General features: G+C 40.2%; 3 protein-coding genes across 4 annotated transcripts; all 3 read right to left on the bottom strand.

Annotated features, from left to right (window-relative positions):
• Positions 1-1,964: 1,964 nt before the first annotated feature.
• On the bottom strand, positions 1,965-4,384 carry med28 (mediator complex subunit 28). The gene is made up of 4 exons (XM_022218481.2): positions 4,189-4,384; positions 2,985-3,051; positions 2,785-2,897; positions 1,965-2,621 (listed from the first exon to the last, which is right to left on the bottom strand). Exons 1-4 carry the CDS (start codon positions 4,345-4,347, stop codon positions 2,418-2,420), a joined length of 543 nt encoding a protein of 180 aa, XP_022074173.1. The 5' UTR covers positions 4,348-4,384; the 3' UTR covers positions 1,965-2,417.
• Positions 4,385-5,504: 1,120 nt separating this feature from the next.
• Positions 5,505-13,791, bottom strand: lap3 (leucine aminopeptidase 3). Its single transcript, XM_051946095.1, is given in 18 exon segments — positions 5,505-5,999; positions 6,134-6,246; positions 6,321-6,400; positions 8,772-8,874; positions 8,972-9,060; positions 9,168-9,292; positions 10,816-10,974; positions 11,128-11,194; positions 11,197-11,240; positions 11,242-11,289; positions 11,742-11,811; positions 11,814-11,855; positions 11,858-11,878; positions 11,955-12,041; positions 12,044-12,085; positions 12,153-12,211; positions 13,203-13,318; positions 13,671-13,791. Coding segments are annotated over 18 exon segments (1,545 nt in total). The 5' UTR covers positions 13,764-13,791; the 3' UTR covers positions 5,505-5,812.
• Positions 13,792-14,858: 1,067 nt separating this feature from the next.
• Positions 14,859-19,999, bottom strand: clrn2 (clarin 2). Of its 2 annotated transcripts, XM_051946093.1 has the most exons (4): positions 19,893-19,999; positions 19,443-19,757; positions 17,465-17,644; positions 14,859-17,304 (listed from the first exon to the last, which is right to left on the bottom strand). In XM_051946093.1, the coding sequence occupies exons 2-4, from the start codon at positions 19,693-19,695 to the stop codon at positions 17,036-17,038; spliced, it is 702 nt and encodes a 233-aa protein (XP_051802053.1). In that variant the 5' UTR covers positions 19,696-19,757; positions 19,893-19,999; the 3' UTR covers positions 14,859-17,035. The 2 variants fall into 2 exon arrangements, with proteins under 2 accessions (XP_051802053.1, XP_022074180.1); XM_022218488.2 differs by lacking the exon at positions 19,893-19,999 and having other exon boundaries at positions 19,443-19,888.
• Positions 20,000-21,134: the final 1,135 nt, after the last annotated feature.

The raw sequence follows: 21,134 nt of genomic DNA, 5'->3' as shown, positions 1-21,134 counted from the left end.
CAGCCTATATGTTTCAATTAAAGCACTGTTTAAAAAAACGGAGGCTTTTGTCAATAAAATAATAAATTCACATCCCGGTCCTGCTCATGTCAGAACCACAGACCACTGCTTTGAGGAAAGCTTTGTCTCTGGGGCCCATCTGTGAGGATTTTTCTCTGGCTGTGCTGTCAGCGAGCAGACGATTGAGCTGTGAAGCTGAGCAGAACAAGTCTGTTACAGTGTGAAGACGCTGAATACATTAGAGACAACAGGCTGTCAGGAGGCTCAGCCTTCACTTATCAGGAGTCACTCCTCTGTCATCGAGCGCACACAGGATGTGGAATTAAAGCTGTTGGCAGGTAGTTTTGTTGAATCATAATGGGAAGGCAACAGTGTGATATTTTGTGTAAATATGGTAAAATATTCGAAATAATGATTTTATAAGCAATCTATTCCAGCTACTTGAATGGTGAGTGATGAAGAGTGTATCCCACTGATTAAAGAAAAATAAAGGTCAAAATTAAAGCAGCTCCCATAACGCTCACTCTTAAAGTTCTTATAGCACAATTTGATATCATTTCACCCTATCTGCTTGGTAAAAACCGAGTTCTATAAGCTCCATGCCTCCACAGGTGTAGTCTGAGCTGAGATAACCCTTTTGACGTTAATTCTCAAAGGACATATTTTTTTTAACCCTTTAATGGGCACTCATTAGCCTAGCCGCGCTAGACCCATGTTCTGAATTCTGAAGGCACAAGGGTCTAGGGCCGCTCGACAGGGAGGGAGGTGGGCTAAAAGGTTGTCTTTCAAATCCCTCTGCAGCAATTGAGTAGGTATACAACCAATCAGCGCAACGAATAGGCTGACGGAGTTCCTAGAGCGCCGGCGGATTGTGGCTAAGTCCCATTAGCTTCCCAACCAGCGGAGCCAACTGGTATATTAAGGATTTGCCATATCCCGTCGGCATAAGTCCAAATACGTCTTTCTTCTCAATGAAACACTTCAGTGCCGTCCTTTGTTTATCTTTCAAGTTGAATTTTAGCTTCAAATCTTTAAGGGCTGTGGCCAAAGCGAGTCGAAAGATAACTGTTTATTGTGCGCCGGTTGTTTCTGTCAGAATCGTCGTGCCTCTGTCGTCACTTAGTTACGCCCACCTTCTGACTCTACACTTCATGGTGATTGGTCCGGCCAGTTTTAGGAGCATCCAGCCTCGAGCCTTATGGAGGGTAACTGGACCCTCCCTGGCAGAGAATTAAATTCGTTGCCGTGGGTTGTCTAGCGCAGCTAGGCTAGGCACTCATTGAAATACTTCAAAATTCAAAATGTCAGCCTTAGGATATTATTGGAGGACAAAAGACTGTTTTACTTTTTTGACATTTTTCAAAATTTTAAATTTTCATGTTGAAATTCAAGGTCAGTGAAGTTACCAGAAATGGTTCCTTGCCCGTTAGTGGTAAAAAAATAAATAAATAAATAAAAACTTGAAATGTATCTATCATCACTTAGCACAACTACTCAACTGTAAATGTGTGAGTTTCGTCAGCTAACCATGGTTAGTTTTGACGTTTCGATCAAATATGGAAGAGGACCGAGCTGCAAGTCCATCTTTTTCCAACTTTGGAGAAAAGAGAAAGTTTGAAACATTGTAGTCCTCTGCTGACTGGTTAAATGCCACGATGTAGTGTGCTGTAACACAGAGTGATCTTCAGTGATTGGCTGGGTGAAAACCACATGCTTCTCAGCCTCACTGAGAGGCGGGGCAACGCCATATTTAATGTGTGTGAAAGTCACCAAATATGATCAGTTGCCCGATAAAGGGCTATGAACTGTTTTAATTTATTCATCTCATTCACGACCCGTAAACAGATCTTCATGTGTAAAACTGGCGGAAATCCCCTTTAGACATAGATCAGTGCTATTTACAAAAACAAGAATTTCCCAATGCATCCTCTGTAGAAACAAGAAACACTGAACTAAGTCTCTAGTCCAGATTCAAAATACTTGCAAATTTATTTTTACAGTAAAAAAACAAGAAGTCTGCAGAGAAAATATTTACATTAATCAAAATACAGGAAAAGAGTCATAACTTCCCCCACAGCTTCGCAAAACAGCAAACTGTTCTTGAGTTTAGTTGGAGGTTGACAGTGGATGTCACACATGGTTGGTGTTTAGGTACGGTCTCATAAGAATTTAGTCCCACAAATATTCACCTCATCTCCATTTTACTTCAAAATATGTCTGAACATCTGATGAATGCAAGCACAAATTTCCAGTTGTAGTACACTCTCAAGTCTGAGTCCATCTTAGTTGACCCAATCAGATGAGAATATTGTGGAAAAGTCATTATTGCAGCATTCATTTTTCAGCACATCCTGAGTGCGGGGCTGCTGTTTTTTTTTTTTTTTTTTTTTACATGATGTGACTGGACCTCTGGCGTGTTAGTTTGGCTTTAAAGGGGCAGGAGGCAGACTCGCTGAGGCCTGCTCTAAAAAGGCCAGCGGTCCGGGAGGCGGGAGGTCTGAAGGTTTTCGATGCTGAAGGCTCACATCCTCCAGCACTTGTTGCCAATGGTGTAGCTTGGTCAAGTGTTTCTGAACCAGCAGCTCCTTCCTCTGCAGCTCATTACGCAACTCTGACACATCCTGCAGAAATGAGTTAAAAAAAAAGCATGCATGAGAAGAAGAAAATGCACACCAACAAACAGAGAGGAAGAATTAACACAAAAAAGTTTGAAATTAGCTAGTTTGGTCCTCAGATGGTGAAGACGACCACATGGAGAAAATGTGAGTCAGTCTGACAGTTTACCTCTTTCACCACCTGCTCTGGTTTCTGCACGGACAGCTGAAGCCTTTTCTGTAAGAAGAAGCACTCTGTCTGCCGAGCCACGTCCAGGAACTTCTGTATACACTGGTCCACACCTACAGTTAGCAGACAGAAATAAATGCATCAATGCACAGATTACAACATGATAAGCATTTATTAAAGAAATACGGGTCTTTACTTACCGGTTCGAATCTCCTCCTGGTCTGTCCCGTTAACATAGTCTTGGCTCACCAGGGATGCAAAACATGCCTAAAGAATGAACAGATAAAACAACACTAGCAAATTAGTTTTTTTTTTAACAAAGTAGTTTAGAATGGGGTTTTAATAAAAGTGGCTGTCTAACCCTCTTATACCTGAATATATGAATATAATAAAACAGGTTTCTGAACAGAAGCTAAATCCAGGGTTGTTTTGCAATGACAATTTGTTTCTCCGCAAACGATGCCATATTTCTAGCTTAAGTCATAGAGAAGTGAAACATATTCTGAAAAGGAAAAGCCAGTTGTCAAAGAAGTTGTCTCTGACCTCATATGCCACATAGTCTGGACTGTGTTAAAATACTAAGGGGAGACAGAAGACTGTCCAACCAGACTTTAGAGGCTGTGACTTTTTTCAGTGACAATCTAAGAGTGTTCAAATCTTCGTTTGTCTCTGCTTGTTAGGGTCAGAGCTCTCTGCAAACCAGTTAAGCTCCTCTACACTAAACTGAGAAAACGTCGTCATCGACTTTTTAATCAGAGGAAATATTATGATGAGACAGATGCCACAAAACTAGGACACAAGTGTATTTAATATCTAAAATGTTTGACCCAGACTAAATATAACCAGCAGTATGTTCACAGAGCCATAGTGTAACCCTTACTGTACAGAGAAAACGAGTTATAACATGGTGACTGCAATAAACCAGGAATGTAGTTCTGTTGTGTTGTTATGCATGTCAGTCTACAGACAGCTAGAAAGGGTTAATTTTACCAAGACTACCAGCTAGCTATCAATTACAAATGTGAATATCTATATGTGGGACACTGTTTTCTTTTAGTTGCTGGTTTCAGGAGTGAGAGAACCTGAGTAGGGTGGGTTTTGAAGCCTGACGACGAAAATAACAGTAGATCCAGTCTGTGTCCGATTTGTTTGTTAGCAAACGAATGCTAACAGCACAAACTGGGGCTAGCCGGCAAACCCAGCATCAGCATTAAAACTTCCTCATGCATATAGAGAGAAATCGGAGTACAGTTTGCTCAATGAAACCTCTGTGAACGAATGCTGGCGTTTAATTAAATTCCAACAGCACTGGCTAATAAAACGTTGAAACATCAGCTAGCGCAAGCTAAAGCAGCTAACAGTTGGTAGAGAGCGCTAATAGAAGCTAGCACATTAGCTGTCTACCTCGAAAGAAGCTTCCAGTTCATCCACTAGTGTGTTGTTTCCCGGGACTCTGGTAGCGCCACCGGGGAAGCCCGGCTGACCCGGTCCACCGGGACCACCTACGGGGTGTGCACCGGGAGGCTGCTGGCCGGGAAACATCCCACCCATGGAAGACGCCATCTTAATCCGAGTGTTTTCTAGTTGCACATGCGCACAAAGAAGCTGATGTTGCCCTGTGAATCTCTGTAACCAAAAGTACATGCACACCTCTATTCTTGTTGTTCTGAGGCTTTTTTTCCCCTGAATTTGTCAAAGCCCTTTATTTATATTTAAGAGACATCTTTATAATGAAGCCCACAGTGAAACTTTAGACAACGGTGTGCTTTAGATTTGTGGCAGCAGCTGTGGAGAAATGGGTCAATAATATATAATTGTGGGACTTTTTGTAACATAGTCGGCAGGTATCAGTTGACATTTTTGCTGTTTTCACTCCTAAAATCAACATGGCCACATTATATGACATTTTTACAGGAAGATTCTTCAAAATATTGTATTACAACTGAGTAAAATTGAAATTGAAAGTGATTTTTAAAGATATTGTAGTAAACTTGTTAGCATGTGATAAATCCACACTTTTCATTGAGAGGTATTTTTTAATGCGTAATTTTGTTGAAAGGGATTTCTTAGACACAGATGCAATTTGTTATATACATATAAAATTTGTTATATTGCCAAAAAGAAATATCTGTCATGTTTATCTAAACTTAATAAAAAGAACACAATCAAAACAATCCTTAAATAAGCTAATTTTATTAGAAGGTTGTTATTAAATTCGGACAGTTTAGTTGACATTTTAATGATATCCAGTTATTTTTTATTAATAAGTGATTGTTTCCATAATACATACTTATGGAATTTGTAATGACATGACAATAATGAGCATAAAAAACATTATTTGTTTTTTTACTTTTAATAAAAACATATGCAAGATATGGACTTCAAAAGTCCCTTAGTTACATATTGACCCAAATGGTTTTCCCAGTTTGGATTAAAAACATTTGATTCTGGAATAAATAGTCTTTGTTCTTGGTGTTATACAAAAGCAGAGGCATTGAGGAACACCAGTGCTGCTGTGGCTGAATAGCATCAAATTCTTGCAGCAAAGTGTGCAGCAAGATCTTGTGACAGTCATGAAACCAAAAGAGTGTAGGCTGATCAAGCAGCATCTGAGCATCTACAAATTAGAGATAATGTAATATCCACATACTTTTGGCTACATATATCATGTAAATTGATGCTCAGTTGCCAACAGAGCCAAAGAGACAACAACACACACGCCTGCTCATTTTTTTATTTACCAATTAGAATCTATTTATACAACACATAAAAGATCATATAAGTGCTATCTAGCTTCATGTATCTATGGTGAAAACATCAGTTTGAGGAATACATTGCGTAGAACAATGAGGTCTACAAACATATGTTAAAAACTGTGAAGCTCCATCAGGCTGTCTCACTAAATATTTCTTTAGTACCTCAGAGGAACCGTTCAAATGTGTGTGGACTCTAGTGTTTAACTCTGTTCAAGACCTCTGATCACTCAGGCTGGACGACTGTGGAAAAGCCTTGAGATTTTGTGTCCATCTCAGCCGTTGTGCGCCAACCCGGCAGCGAACTCCACCAACGTACGCGTCGGCCTCCCAGACATGCCTTTCCTCAGGTAGGGAATCTCGTCTTTGTTGCTCATCACGCCAGCAATGTCCAGATGAGCCCAGTGGGGCGCCGAAACGAACTCCCTCAAGAACGCCGCCGCCGTGCACGCGCCGCCAGAACTGGAAAGGAATCAACAGACACGATCGTAAAATGCGGGGAAACTATGAACCGTGAGCCATGACCGGACTCTGCTGCTACTCTGAGGCGTCTTGCAGGGGCTGCGAGGGATTCCTGTGTGTGGCGAGATACGTACCGGCTGTACTTGCCGATGTTGTTGAGGTCGGCCAGCTGGCTGTCAGTCACCTGTCTGGTGTAGTGCTGGAACAGAGGCATCCGCCACACTCTGTCACCTGTCACAACACTAGCCTACACACACACACGCACAGTCAACAGAGGAGCTGAGGGACTGAGATGCTGTGTTTATTGTGTATCTGCAGTACCTTGTGCAGCTGCTCCCAGAGCCAGTCAGAATTCGTAAACACTCCCGTTGCTGCCGAGCCAAGAGCTACATCCATCGCACCTTGGAGAGAGAAGAAGCAACATTTTAATATTTCTTCTTAATAGCTGCATCTCCTCTGTATTTACTTGTGTAATAACCTCGGTCTATCTGCTTTCACATCCACTAACAAAGGACACAAGAGGCGCTTTTATTTCCTCGTGCTGCTATCTCCATGACAACACTTCATGTATGCTCACACTACAAGCAGCTTGTCATCAAGACTGAGCCAAAGCCAAATCATGGATTTTGCTGTCTTGAAACATTATGTCAATTTGATGCTCCTGTTTAACCATCTGAACCCCAAACTCACAGATTGGTTTGAAAGGCATATTGTCTTTACAAAAACTGCAAAATTAAAACAATTATCACAACCAAGTATTCTGCTCTCTCAGGAAACAATCAAAATATCTGCTTAAAATAATGATGTTTCATCAAAATGACTTTTGAAGTTTACATATCTCATTTAAAAAAAAAAAACACTGGACACCCTGGTAGGTCAACTGGTTGAACGGGTGTCCCGTAAACAGGTGCTACAGTGTCCGGTGCAGCGGTCATTGGTTCTAATGCAGCCTATGGACTTTTTCTGGAGGTCTATCCCCCTCTTCTCCCCATGTTTCCTGTCTCTCTCTCGCTCTCTCTCCACTGTCCTAAATAATAAAAGTCCAAAAAACTACTTAAAAAAAACTTCTCTAACCAGATTCTGTTAAAAAAAAGCTCTACTCATCACAGCCACAAAACCACGAGTGATTCAGATGTGACCAACAATCACATGACAAGAATTCAGCGACTTTTCAGCGGAACTGAAGAATGTGTTTACACAGAGCAGAGAGGACACAAATATGGAAACTAATTTAAAATGTATGTAAAACGTATAGTAGGCAGAATCACCATTTTCCAGTATTATTAACACCTGAGGGAACTCACTGTTAGTAAGTCGCGAACCAGTTTGTGAAATAAATTGCTGGAAATTTTGTAAACAATGACCCTTCATTTGGCCTTTTCAAACTAACAAACATGCAGTTCCCGTCCACAAAAGGTCACACACTAATATTTCATTGGACCACCTTTAGCTCTGAGAACGACACACGTTCAGTGTGGCATCGTTTCAATAAGCTTGTGCAAATTTACAGCATTTATTTCTGTCCAGAGGTGCATTAATTTTCTGCCAAGATCTTGCTTTGATGATGGGAGAGTTGCACAAAGTCTTCTCCAGCACATCCCAAAGATTCTCAATGTGGCTGAGGTCTGGACTCTGTGGAGGTCAATCCATATGTGAAAATGACGTCTCATGCTCCCTGATTCACTCATTCACAATGTGAGTCCCATGAATCCTGGCATTGTCCTTTTGGAATATGTCCGTGCCATCAGGGAAGAAAAACCCCACTGATGGAAAGACCTGGTATTTTTTTAGTATACTTAGGTAGTCAGCTGACCTCATTCTTTGGGAGCATAATGTTCCTGAACCTGTAACCTGACCAACTGCAGCAACCCCAGATCATAGCACTGCCCTCACAGACTTGTACAGAAGGCAATAGTCACGATGGGCGCATCAATACATCCGCCTCTCTTCTTACCTGATGCACCCATCACATTAGAACAAGGTACACCTGGACTCATCAGACCACCTGACTGACCACATTTGTTCCTTGAAGATGATGGTTCATCACAATCCTTCAGGTTTTAATAATACGTTGGACGGTTCTTAACCTGATTTTAGTAGTTTCAGAAATCTCCTTAAATGTTTTCTTTGCTTGATGGAGGCCAACAATTTGACCCTTCGGGGACAGATTAACATCCTTTCCATGACCATAGGATATGTCTTCCAACATGGTTGTTTAGGAAATGAGAAGCTCCTCACTGCTTCAGCTCGAGTTAAAGAAGTTGTTGCAGCTGAAACATATTCATCACTGCAGTACTTATCGAATGGAAGGCTCTTACCTATTTGCTTAGTTAAATCCAGGTGGCATTTTTATTTTTTTGGACAGACTGTATATTTAAACACCATCTGCCTATCTATCAAATTAAGAACTTCTTGCTCCCTAAAAATGGTATCAGGCCCAAAAATCATTTATTGGCTCAGCTCTAATATTGTCTCCAATGAAAGCAAAACCAGAGAATGTATAATGTTCATCTTGATTCCAGGTCTTTTTACATTTTTAAAAAATTGTATTTTTTTTGTAAGATTGATGGCATGGTAACTGAGTCACAGTGCACAGAAGAGATTTCCTAGTTCTCTGTGCTTCTAGTCGTGGCTGTGCTGTTTCTGTAGGTGTGCAGGACTTTTTTATTACAGCCAAATGAGCCCACAGTAGGTCAAAAGGTGCCAGGCGCAAAGAAACGAACACAAATTGCTTGGAGTTCAGAAAGAAAGAAAAACAATGTGAAATCCCACCTGTTAGAGTAGCAACATTGACAATGGCTCTGGGATTGAAGGTGTGTCCATAACAGAGCGCATCAGCGAGGATCAGTCGGCCCTCTGCATCTGTATTATCAACCTGAACACAGCAGCAGTAAAACCTGTTCATCTGTGCACGCACAAACACACTCAGAGAGCTGCTTGAACCTGTCACATGTCGTCATGGGTCCACCCACCTGGATTGTTTTCCCATTCCTGGCTGTGACGACATCACCTGGTTTGGTCGCCTTTCCACTGGGCATGTTCTCACACAGGGGGGCCAGACCTGAATCAGGGCGGCAAGCTCCTTTTAGACACGCTCAGACTTCACCATGTGTCATGTATGACAGGAAGCAAATGCTGTTGGAGGGGATTTAATGTCAAGAAGCTCACCAATAATGTTGACTGGCAGTTTCAGAGCTGCTGCCATGACGATGGATGCGCAGACGGTGGCGGCTCCACCCATATCAGCCCTCATTGCATCCATAGACTGAGAGGGCTTCAGAGAAATACCCCCACTGCAGACACAGAGAGGAGCAGGTCACCATGACGACAGCACTGTAGTGTTCTGTCTACATATAATTCCTTATATATTGAATAAGACGGATCGCCACACCTCTTCTCTATGTAATAAATTTGGAAGAGAGGTTGGAACCTATCATCACTATTCTGGCAGTGCAATCTGATCAAAATATTCTGGGGTGCAATTTCTAAAGAACTCAGTGGAGTGACCCAGGCCTGATCGAAATCTGTTGCGTTGACTCGACCACATTTCAAACTGTGTGACGAACTGCTGTTATTGGCTAGGAAACACATCTGGATAAACTGGATTAAGGATAAACCACCAACCGTTACACAGTGGTATAGAGAGTTATTTAGGCTCCTCCCTCATGAAAGGATTAGTGCGTTTCTCAGGGGAAATTAAAGGTATTTCACAGTCATGTGGTCTCCTGTGCTCAGTTATTTACCAAAAGAACTGATTCAACTTGGATGACGACAGAATGACATAAAGTGGCCAAACTCGCTATTAGCTAACCAATAAGCAGCATCCATCCTTATTATTGTGGTGTTCTATTATCAGCATAGTTCAGCTAGCTTTGTCTCTTATGTTGTCAGTATTCAATTTGATTGTAAATAGTCTGTGAAATCTGATCATTATGATAACATGTAGGACAGTGATCATCAACTGGCGGCCCCCGGGCCGAATCGGCCCGCCGAACCGTCCAATCCGGCCCGCGACTGGATTCCAAAATTGTGAGGATCAAAGAGAAATATCATGTGGTCCACACTATTAAAGCAGTCAGTCCAGTCATTATTAAAGGATCTGTTTTCCACATCAACTTTTCGTTTCGTGGCCTTAGAGAGTGCCATTTTACCCGTGTTAAGAGGCCTTTTCCTGTCACTTCTGCGGTGTTTTCTTTTTCAAGTGCTCTGTGAATAAAGTTGACTTGAGATGAGGCAAAATATCTCTATCACTCCTAAGTGGTTGACTGTGGTACAGGTGATAGGAGCACTGACTCATAAAGGCTAAAATGCCTTCAGTTTTGTAATGAAATGGAAAAATATAAAAATAAACATCAATAATAATGTTATGCCAAAATTCGATTTTTATTTAATTTTTGTTTGAGGGTCCGGCCCCCAAAGTGACTGTCCGGTAAAATTCTGGCCCTCTGGCAATAGTTGGTGACCCCTGATGTAGGACATCAGACTGTGGTGGTGGAGGGTTGGGTAGCTGGACTTCAGCTTATCTTGAATGTATGACATGTTATGGTGGCAGTATTTCTTATTATTCACTTACTCATTTATTTTCCCTTTCTTTCAATTGAAAAATTTATTTAATAATTGACTCTTAATGTACCCTTGTTTGCTTCTTTTTTCTTTTTTCTTCTCCTGTTTTTAAATGTGCATGTATACAACAGCATAATGTCCAATTTGACATTATTTGTCTGTTTGTGAAAATACAAAAACCAATAAAACTTAGTTTAAAAAAAGAGGTGTGTTCCATTAGATATCTTTGTGTCACAGCAGATTATGGTTTTACCTGTCAAACGTGATGCCTTTCCCTACGAGGAGGAGCGGTGGCTGCTTGCTGTCAGGTGAACCGTTGTAATGTAGCTCCAGGAAGACAAGGCGGCTCCTCCGACCCTTCGACACACTGAGAAAGGCTCCCATCTGTTGCTCCGTCATCCAAGCCTGAGATCTGCAAAGAAAACCAGAATTACACACAACAGCGACACATAATCACAGCCTTATTGTGAGTGATGAACTACTGACAACTGAGCTGATTAAAGAATTTCTGCATCAGTTTGGTGTTTTACATGAATCAGTTCCATCAATACTGATTAATATGCACAAACCTTTATTTATCGTGACTCGTTCAGCGTGTGGAGCAAGTTTTTCTTCAATGGTGTTTGCGAAGCAGTGGGAGTGATGTGATTGGCTGGAGCTTCCATGAGAAGCCGTGCAGGTTTGGCCTTCTGCATAATGACGCCTTTCTTCATCCGACATGTCAGCACTGAGAGCACACAGACAAAAATACAGAAGCATGATTTCTGACGGCTAAGTCCCATAGTCCACAGCAGTTGATTTGTGTAGGATTCAGTCATGTGATCAACAGCAGGCAGTGATGTACTGCTCACTTGTTGTCATAGTTACAGTGACGCCATGATGCTATCTCGCAACGATACAGAATCTTTACAAATCCGTGGATCCAGACTATAAGCTGCCATCACTGCCACAGTCTAATCACTTGTCCTTGTGCCATTTCTGATCTTCCTGAAAATTTCATCCAAATCTGATTGTCTGTTTTTGAGTAATGTTGCGCACAGACAGACAGACGGAAGGACAAACGTACACCGAATGCCACATAACTCCGCTGTGTTCCTTGTAATAGTAATAATGGCATGTTGGAGTCTTCATTTACAACAACATCAGAGACCTACTGAATTCAGTGAGGCCCCAGTTTACCTCCCGTGAAGCTGCGCTGTTACTTTGGTCTTTTTCTTGGATTTGAGTTGGTCGTACTGAAACAACCCAGAACGGCTCCTTCTGCAGCTGACTGAGCATCACCACAGCTGTCCACTCCACATGTTTCACCTCCAGGTCTGAAGCAACCGGCAGCCAGCTGAGAACACGCAAACAAAGACACAAATAATCAGCCAGGAACCATGAATAAGGAACCTTGTCTGTAGATGAGGAAGGCGTCTTACGACACTGCCTGCCTGATGTTCTCCTTGCTGGTGTCCCAGTTTCTCTGCCCACAAACACTGCTTTGTTCTTACCCAGGCCGACCACCGCCACACAGGGAAAGTCTGGAAAAGAACAGAGAAGGTTTATCCAAAAGTCATCAAGTGAAAATGCATAAAACCAATGAGACACCTTCTCACCTTGTGATTCTAAAACATTCTGCTTTTGCTTTCTTGAGTGCAGGTCCAGAGCTGGGAAACAATAATAAAAAAGAAGTTCATGATGCAAACGCTCAAAAGAATGGACCAAGTGCATTCATTCATATAATATACTATTATGTTCTGTCTTTTTTGCATTAGAGATACAAAATACGGAAGCACCATCACACTTTTTCTTTCTGTACAGAATCAATTAAACTCAGGTACCATTATACGAGTGCTCTTCTTTCTTCTAAATTCAGAATCATTTTCATATAGTGTGCAAATTTTAATCATATTTGGGGTCAAAAAAGTGCCTATAAAAGTATGATTCAAAACATTAAAATGACAGTGGAGTTAGAAATAGTGATGACTGTGACTCCTGCTCACTGTTTAGATCTGATAAGTTTATTAAAAGTTCAAGATATGATCTATTTCACTGAATGACTGCACTGTATATTAAATACACAACATTATAAATACAGATTTTTTTGAAGCATGCTCTTTTACAAATACAAACCCAAACACCCAAATGCTTTTTTCGGTTAAAGGAAGTGAATTTAGCTGATTAAAGCTGTCTTAAATGAGGAAAAACAAGCAGAAATTCCCCTCAAGCATCAAATTTTCACCAAATACAGCATTAATTAAACACAATACATGTAGTGCATCCACTATATTCTCAGTGACTGGAGTATAATTATGGCAGTACTGTATCTTGATATAGTAGTAACTAAGCAAGATGTCATTGTAATGAAAGTATCCTAATCTGTCATATATCTAACTGGATTGTGTACAAACAGTCATTCACCTCAAGTTACTGTATCTGAACACAGCTAAAGTTTTACTTATGACAATATGCTCTCAGTTATTGTGTCAGATCAGCTCTATTTTTGTCTCCAGAACAAAATTGCAGGCCATAGACCCAAAAAATTAACCTAAAGGTGTATTCGTTACCAAGTTCCAACAACAACTAAACATTACTAGAATCACAGAGGCAGAATTTATTACATTAAAGTGGTTGTTACTGACACAAAACAAGACTCACATTTTCAGCAGCTCTGATAGTCTTCAGACAGAGACTTATCGACCTGCTGCAGCCTCAGTGAGATGAAGGCTGTCATCCTCTCCCTCCTGCTGCTCAAACACTCCCAGCACCAGACCCTGCACGCGTGGCGCGCGCGCGCGCACACACACACCACACACACACACACACACACACACACACACACACACACCACACCACACACACACACACACACACACACAGAAAGAAGACGCAGAAGCTGAAAACACTCAAACACTTCCATACCCCGATGAAGCAGCAGCACACCACCTAAACTCACACACAGTTAAACAGACAGACCATCCATCCGCTTATCCTCACTAGGGTTGCGGGGGGTGCTGGAGCCTATCCCAGCTGACTCGGGCGAAGGCAGGGGACACCCTTAGCAGGTCGCCAGACCACCTGAAACAGGATGAGCCACTGCTGTGACTCTGTCAGTAAACTACTCACCTTTCTGTCGCTCAGGTGAGTCTGTGCGACACTAAAGCACCTGCAGGTGTTCGTCCGCACCGCCGCCTTCACTGTTCTCCTCACCAGAAGCATTGTCACCTGCTGCACATATAGAAACCTGCAAAACTACTCGTCCACCCAGTTAAAGGTCGTATTCATCACATGTGCAAAAGCAAACCTCAGAGCGTCGCGTCTCTATTGCGTCACCAACAAGTGCCAAAGAGTGGCCTTTGGTCGCCATCTAGTGACGCATGTCCGCGTTTAACCATTTTCTGCTAAGTGTTTAACATTTCTAACTATAAAATAATTAAGCAGCTTTACAGATGATGTAGTCTCACTAAATTAAAAAAAAATCAGGTGACATAAAACTACAAAAAATGCTGAAACAATTGCACTAAATTCAATTCTGTCACACACAACTCATGCACACCCATTTTAGACCCCTGTAAGTGTTTACGTTCTTATTTTAGCTCTGGATCTTGCACAAATATTGAAACAAATTCCTAGCTAAATGTTATTTTTTTTCTATTTTTTCCTATTTTGATGTTTTTGGTAATGTATTTGCATTCATTATTTCTCTGGTGTTTTTAATGTTTTAGTTTTTCTAGTGAGTTGACTGGTTCTTCTTGTCTACTACATTTTATTGCTGTTAACTGTGTGTTAACCTGCGTACGACAAATAAACAAATCTTAATCTCTGTCTGAATCTGAGTCAACAGTCGCTTCCCAGCAAGCAGGGAATGTTCCCACATAGTTGATGGTACTGACATTACTTAAGTCAGATGTTCACAAAGGGAAATATACAGTGCAATCTTTTTTAATGCATTGGTTATGTGTTTGTTAGTTTAAATAATGTGTGAAATACTTTTGTCATGTCACTAAAGGTCTGTTTAGATGGTGTATGATTTTATGAGATACATAAATATAGATACATAAATAATGTGTAATCATTTGCATCTACTTGGTAGTAATTTGAAAGCTCCGAGAATTTACAAGTTCAAATACTCTTAGAAAGAAAACATTTAAATCTAATGTTCAAAGAATGTAAAAAAAAGTGCATTTATCATTCCCAACAATGTTCCTATGAGCTCAAATGTTAACGAAGATAAAAGGATGTTTGGATGATCAGGCCAGTGTTGTCAGATCATGTTACATGATAATAATAGAGGAAGTCAACATTCAAAAAAGGTTGGCCTCAGACGACAGAAGGTGTTTTAATATAGCTCAGACAGTCTACATCATGAAAGTCCTTCACCAATGCCCAAACTAATTTGTGATGACTCTTTGCTACATGCACAAAATAGTTTTAGTTTTGAACTGCAACCAGAACTATGAAGAATTAAATGAAAATCAAAGTCTTTTACTTTAATTCTCACTATGTATACATGCTCATACAGTCAATTATTGCAGTATTTCAAATACTTTCAACTTCAACAGCAAAAATGTTTGAAAAAGATCAAACATAAGCATGCAAATGATAATAATGCAAATTTAAATACTTAAGATATTTCAGACTGATGTCATGTCGTGCAGTTTTAAAAGTCTACATATTACATTCCATACATACAATGAAAAAATATCATGTAAATACATATATAACATAATTTACAGTAGAGAACGTTTGAGGTTCAGATGTGGAGTTTGAGACTTTTTCAGTTTTATCATGCTTAGATCCTCTGCAGCAACAAATATCAAACAACACATAAACAGAACAAAACACTTGTTTATTCTGTCTACAATCTGGTTATTGTGTCTCAGGTTCTACTATGATTTTCTGGTAACTGAGTCCGAGACGACAAAAGAGCAGTGATTTGGGTTTGACTGGAACAGCAGCCAGCAGGTATCAAGTTCCGTAGACTGTCTCTGTCAGGATCTACACTCAACAAAAATATAAACGCAACACTTTTGTTTTTGTTCCCATTTTTTATGAGATGAACTCAAAGATCTAAAACTTTTTCCACATACACAATATCACCATTTCTCTCAAATATTGTTCACAAATCTGTCTAAATCTGTGATAGTGAGCACTTCTCCTTTGCTGAGATAATCCATCCCACCTCACAGGTGTGCCATATCAAGATGCTGATTAGACACCATGATTAGTGCACAGGTGTGCCTTAGACTGCCCACAATAAAAGGCCACTCTGAAATGTGCAGTTTTATCACACAGCACAATGCCACAGATGTGGCAAGATTTAAGGGAGCGTGCAATTGGCATGCTGACAGCAGGAATGTCAACCAGAGCTGTTACTCGTGTATTGAATGTTCATTTCTCTACCACAAGCCGTCTCCAAAGGCGTTTCAGAGAATTTGGCAGTACATCCAACCAGCCTCACAACCGCAGACCACGTGTAACCACACCAGCCCAGGACCTCCACATCCAGCATGTTCACCTCCAAGATGGTCTGAGACCAGCCACTCAGACAACTGCTGAAACAATTGGTTTGCATAACCAAAGAATTTCTGCACAAACTGAATTTCAATCATGGTGTCTAATCGGCATCTTGATACGGCACACCTGTGAGGTGGGATGGATTATCTCAGCAAAGGAGAAGTGCTCACTGTCACAGATTTAGACAGATTTGTGAACAATATTTGAGAGAAATGGTGATATTGTGTATGTGGAAAAAGTTTTAGATCTTTGAGTTCATCTCATAAAAAATGGGAGCAAAAACAAAAGTGTTGTGTTTATATTTTTGTTGAGTGTACTTTCATTGTTCTTCATCTGAGTCATAGAAGACACAGTGAGGAGCACATATTCTAAAGCACACTGAGGAAAATGTTGCATTGTAAAACGTATTTGACTCACCTTTTACTCTGACAGAGTAAAGATAAACATTATTCCAGTGCTTCTCATTTATATGATGTTGAACAGCTTTATGACAGTGACGGTAAATACTATTCTGGGTTGCAAACTTTATGTATGTCAGCTGTCTTGAGCTAATTTCATCAAAAATCTCTGTGGAAAATCCACCACTAAATCACTGCACCATGTTCTCTGGGAGTTCAGTCTCAATAACAAGCGGTTCTCCTGTCAAAATGTAGTTTGAAGACTTAAAATTGTTTGTCACATTTCATAAACGAATGTGGCTTGAAGTGTGAGGCTCCTCTAGCAGATTAAAATTAATGCTTCAATCCTACAATTAATTTCTGCTGGAAAATTAAGATAAATAAAATTTGTCAAGTGTAAATTTCCATAAAAATAATGTCATAAGGCTGTAATTCGGGCTGTGTTGAGCCTGAAAGTCACATAGATTACAAAAGGCAGGGGCTCTGGCACTGTGTTGGTTTTCTCTGCTGTCAGTCTTCAAAGTTTGCTCTTGTCAGTGACAGAAATGCTACAAACACTCCTTTCTGGTTGGTGCTTCAGTAGAGCAGGTCCAGAGCAGAGATAGTGGGTTCTTCAGGCTTCTTGGGCTCAGGTTTGGGCATCTTAATCCGACTCATGGCGACCACTCCGCAGATTGCAAAGTGGGTCGCAATGCTGCCGACACCGAGCCAGAAGGACCAGTCCAGGCTGTCGTCCAGGACAACGAGGACAAACAGATTCTCCCGATAGTTTGCCACCCGCTCGGTCAGACGGTGGTGTCTAACAGCTGCCAGGAAACACAGAACACCGAGGGCACCGAACAGAGCTGGAAACACAAGAAGAAGAGGGTAATCAGGCATTCTGGGAGAGGAATGGGAATGAAGTAATCAGACACTCACTCAAAAAAGAAATGTGAAGGAAATACTGGACATGTGAAGTGAAATAAGAGGAGAAAAGCTAAGATCTGTCTGCCCTCACATACATACCAGCGATGCAGTTCCACAGGTAGAGGCCCTTGGGCCCTTTGATGCTCTGGTAGGGAACCTTGCGAGCGTTGTAGATGCAGAAGGACAGACTGACCAGAGCGAAGCCGACGGCCACCAGCAGGAACAGAATCACCATCATGTGAAGGCCACCGTTCAACGTCCGCACAAGCTTTGGAAAAACTTGGGAAGAGACCGATGAGAGTCAAGAAGTTATGACAGGACACTGAGCTCTCAATTATCTGAATTATTATTATTAATTTTGATAAATATGTGGATTTTAGAATAAGTTTACAAGTTTTTATGAACTGATTCCAGCGTTTTTTGACTGTGTGTTCAAAACTGACCTCTTTTACATCAGCAATTTAAACTATGAATAAAGCTTATTCAGGATTTTTTTTAGGTATTGCTGAGAAACCTCTCTTTTTTGATTGTAATAAAGTGCAGAGACAACTTCTGCTCTGTTCTCCTCTGGAATGCAAAATCTATCGGATTAGTTAAAGACTTACAGCAAACAGTTACTAGTTGGTAATAAGCCTCAGTGGCTGGTGTTTGCTTATAATGTAGCAAAAAAGTGTTGGAAGTACAATGAATAGTGATATACTTTCTGATAAGACACCAAGATTGTATTTATAAAAGTCATTAATAAAGTGGTTTATTATCAAGTCTGCACCTGTAACTGTAATTAAGGTAAGATAATTGGGTTTTATAGAATATGGCAACACAAACTGACCTCTTTTAGACCAGCAATTTAAACTGTCATTGAAGCTTTTCCAAGGCTTTTTTTTTTAGGCATTGTGAGGAACGTTTCAAAATATGTGATTCTCAATCATTTTTTGGGTGTGAACAAAGATCTAGTGCAGCTGTTCTCTTCACCCCTAGAACTTATAATCTACTGATTTTGTTAGTGGTTAAAATACATACAGCAAACAGTTATTAATAAGACCACATTTGAGGTTAAAAAAACAATAATAAGTTTCAGTAGCATTGTTTATATTTGCTCATAATGTTGTTATAAATGTTGGAAATACATTAAATAATTACATACTTCCCAATAAGATATCAAGTTTGTACTTATAAAAGTCAATAATAAGGTTTTATTAATTGTGAAGTTTGCACTTAAAACTGTAATTAAGCTCAGAAAATTGAGTTTTATGGAATATGGCAACACAAAATCTCTTTTAGACAACTTGGATGAGAGGTGAAACGTCTTCAAGGAACTTTCTTAAAGTCCAGTGGATTGATTTAAACAACTCTGGATACTTTTAGACAACCAATTTAAACTATGAAAAAAGTTTTGCCCAGCATTTTTTTTAAAGTAAGCGATAATAAATCTCTTTTTGGGGGGTTGTGAACAAATACTGAGTGCAGAGACAAGTTCTACTTCCCTGTTCTTTCCTAGAACTTATAATCTACTGGTTATAGTGATCAAAATTTTCAGCAAATAGTCACTAATAAGAACAAATCTAGGGTTTCCATGTTGTAATATGTCTCCGTGGCAGGTGTTTATATATTAATTTTTGCTTTTAATTAATACATTTGCACTCATAAAAGTCATTAATAAAAGGTTTTATTGTCAAATCTGCTCCTGTAACTGTAATTAAGTTAAGCAAATTGAGTTTTAATGAATATGGCAACACAAAGGTTCTTATTAATAGGTCATAGCTTATCTAGAAAGCATAATTTTATTTATTTACTTTTGGAAGAAATTGTCACAGCTTGAATAGTTTGACACCCTTCTTATATAATGTTAGGCCTACTATTTATTATGATACAGAAAATACAATAGAATTAGATTAAGCTGCATCCCAGAAGCTTACATGTCATATTAAGAACCATGTGTTTTGGTTGGCCATGGTTGTATAGTAACTTATTTTATCTGAAGGCTAGTTATTTTTTTTTATAGTGCAATGCCTTGTTGTGCCATTTTAAAGACTCTGGTTTTCCATCAGGCAGAGCAACAGGCAGCATCTGATCTTACTGTAGATTTTGGAGCGTCTTCTCCCCAGTCCGCACTTCTTGGCTTTGCCTCCCTGGAATAATCCATAATAGATGTCCCCGATGAACTGGTCCATCTCAGGATGGGACGCGTTCACGATCTCCACCCCGGTTTTACAGAGGATCCTGCCGGTAACCCACCTCTCCGTGGACAGGGCCACCACCAGGAGGACCGCAGAGAGGACGCAGAGCACCGAGGCCGCCGAGAACGTGATCCGTTTCCACAGAGAAGGCATCTTACGAGCCCATGGCGCCCCGAGGAGAGCGGTGCGCACTCGGCGATCACCATGAGTTTATTCTGCAATTTAAAGAAGGAAAAATAATCATAATCAGGCAACAAAAGCGGATTCTCTTAGCGGGATCTCTCGTGTGTTGATGTGTGAGTCACAAGGGCGCAGAAACTGAACCTATGGCGGTCAAAGAGATCCCTTACCGGGAGAAACTCTATCCGAGCTCCCTCTCCCCTCCACCCTCCTCTTTATTCAGGGGTGGAATTAACCTTTGCAGTCTGGCCTTTGGAAGCAGAAATCTATCATCTGATTGGTGACCTTAGAGGAAGCTGCAGCTGTAAAATCCTGAGCACAGCTAATTCTGCCACAAAGACAGATGTGGTTCATTATAGTGCACAAACTAAAGGTCAGTTCAGAGCATTAACAAAGAGCTTTATGAGCCTCCTTCTCCTGAAAGCTCCACTCATTAATGAAGGTACATCTTGTGCATATTAGTAGTTTAAAATTACATTTCATACACTTCTGAGTAACATACTTAACATACTGAGTCATATTTTATGATATAGTTTTATGGTATGGTTTCTAACTTTTTATTTATGAACTTTATCAGACTACATTTATCATCTGAAGCTTGATCAGGGTGTAAAATATGATTAAATGTAAGGAATATTTAGTTCTTCCATATATTTTGCTCTTATTTTTTCTTATAGAAGCCAATATGCAATCTATAATACTACAGTAACTACAAATTATTATTTATGTTGTGAGATTTAAATGCACAAACTTACACATGAGCAACAAATTAATAGAAAAATCATACAAAATGTCTTAGTGTTGGGCCACCATATGTTCTGTTCTCAAAGTTTGTGGAACTCCGCTGGAAGGATGAAACGTCATTCTTTCAAAAGACATTCTCTTATTTGATGCTTTGACCATAGAGGATATTGTTTTGGCAAACATACTGTATCAGTCCAAAGTCTCTCATTTGTGTCCAGCTGAGAAGGTATGTGGTGATCGTGAGGGCCATAACATATGATTTGCAGCATGTGCACCTCATCAAACCATTCCGTCAGAGGGATGTGCTCAGAATATTCCTTTAATCTGTCCCCTGTCTGTATTAGCTAGTACTGTTATGTCATAAAGCATATTTTCTTACTTTTATATTGCTATGTTATGCCATTTTTCAATTTTAAAAGTACTTGTAGATAAATAAGAGAATTAAAGTAGCTGAAATATTCAGCATGAAGCTACCTCCTGTCATGCTTTAAAACATGCAGGTGTTATTGGTAGTATTCTTATGTGATGCATATGAGTATATGCATAAGTAAAGATTTTTCCCGGGCCTCAGGGCAAAAATTTGCTGTAGTTCCCTGTGAAACCGTGTACATTGTGTACCCTGATGCACACTCAGCAGCGTCAGTGCACACAGTGGACTACATGGAACC

This window comes from Acanthochromis polyacanthus, chromosome 3 (assembly GCF_021347895.1).
Source record: "Acanthochromis polyacanthus isolate Apoly-LR-REF ecotype Palm Island chromosome 3, KAUST_Apoly_ChrSc, whole genome shotgun sequence".
Classification (NCBI taxonomy): Eukaryota; Metazoa; Chordata; class Actinopteri; family Pomacentridae; genus Acanthochromis; species Acanthochromis polyacanthus.
Note: the sequence above shows the minus strand (reverse complement) of the source record. Positions and strands in the feature narration are given on the sequence as shown.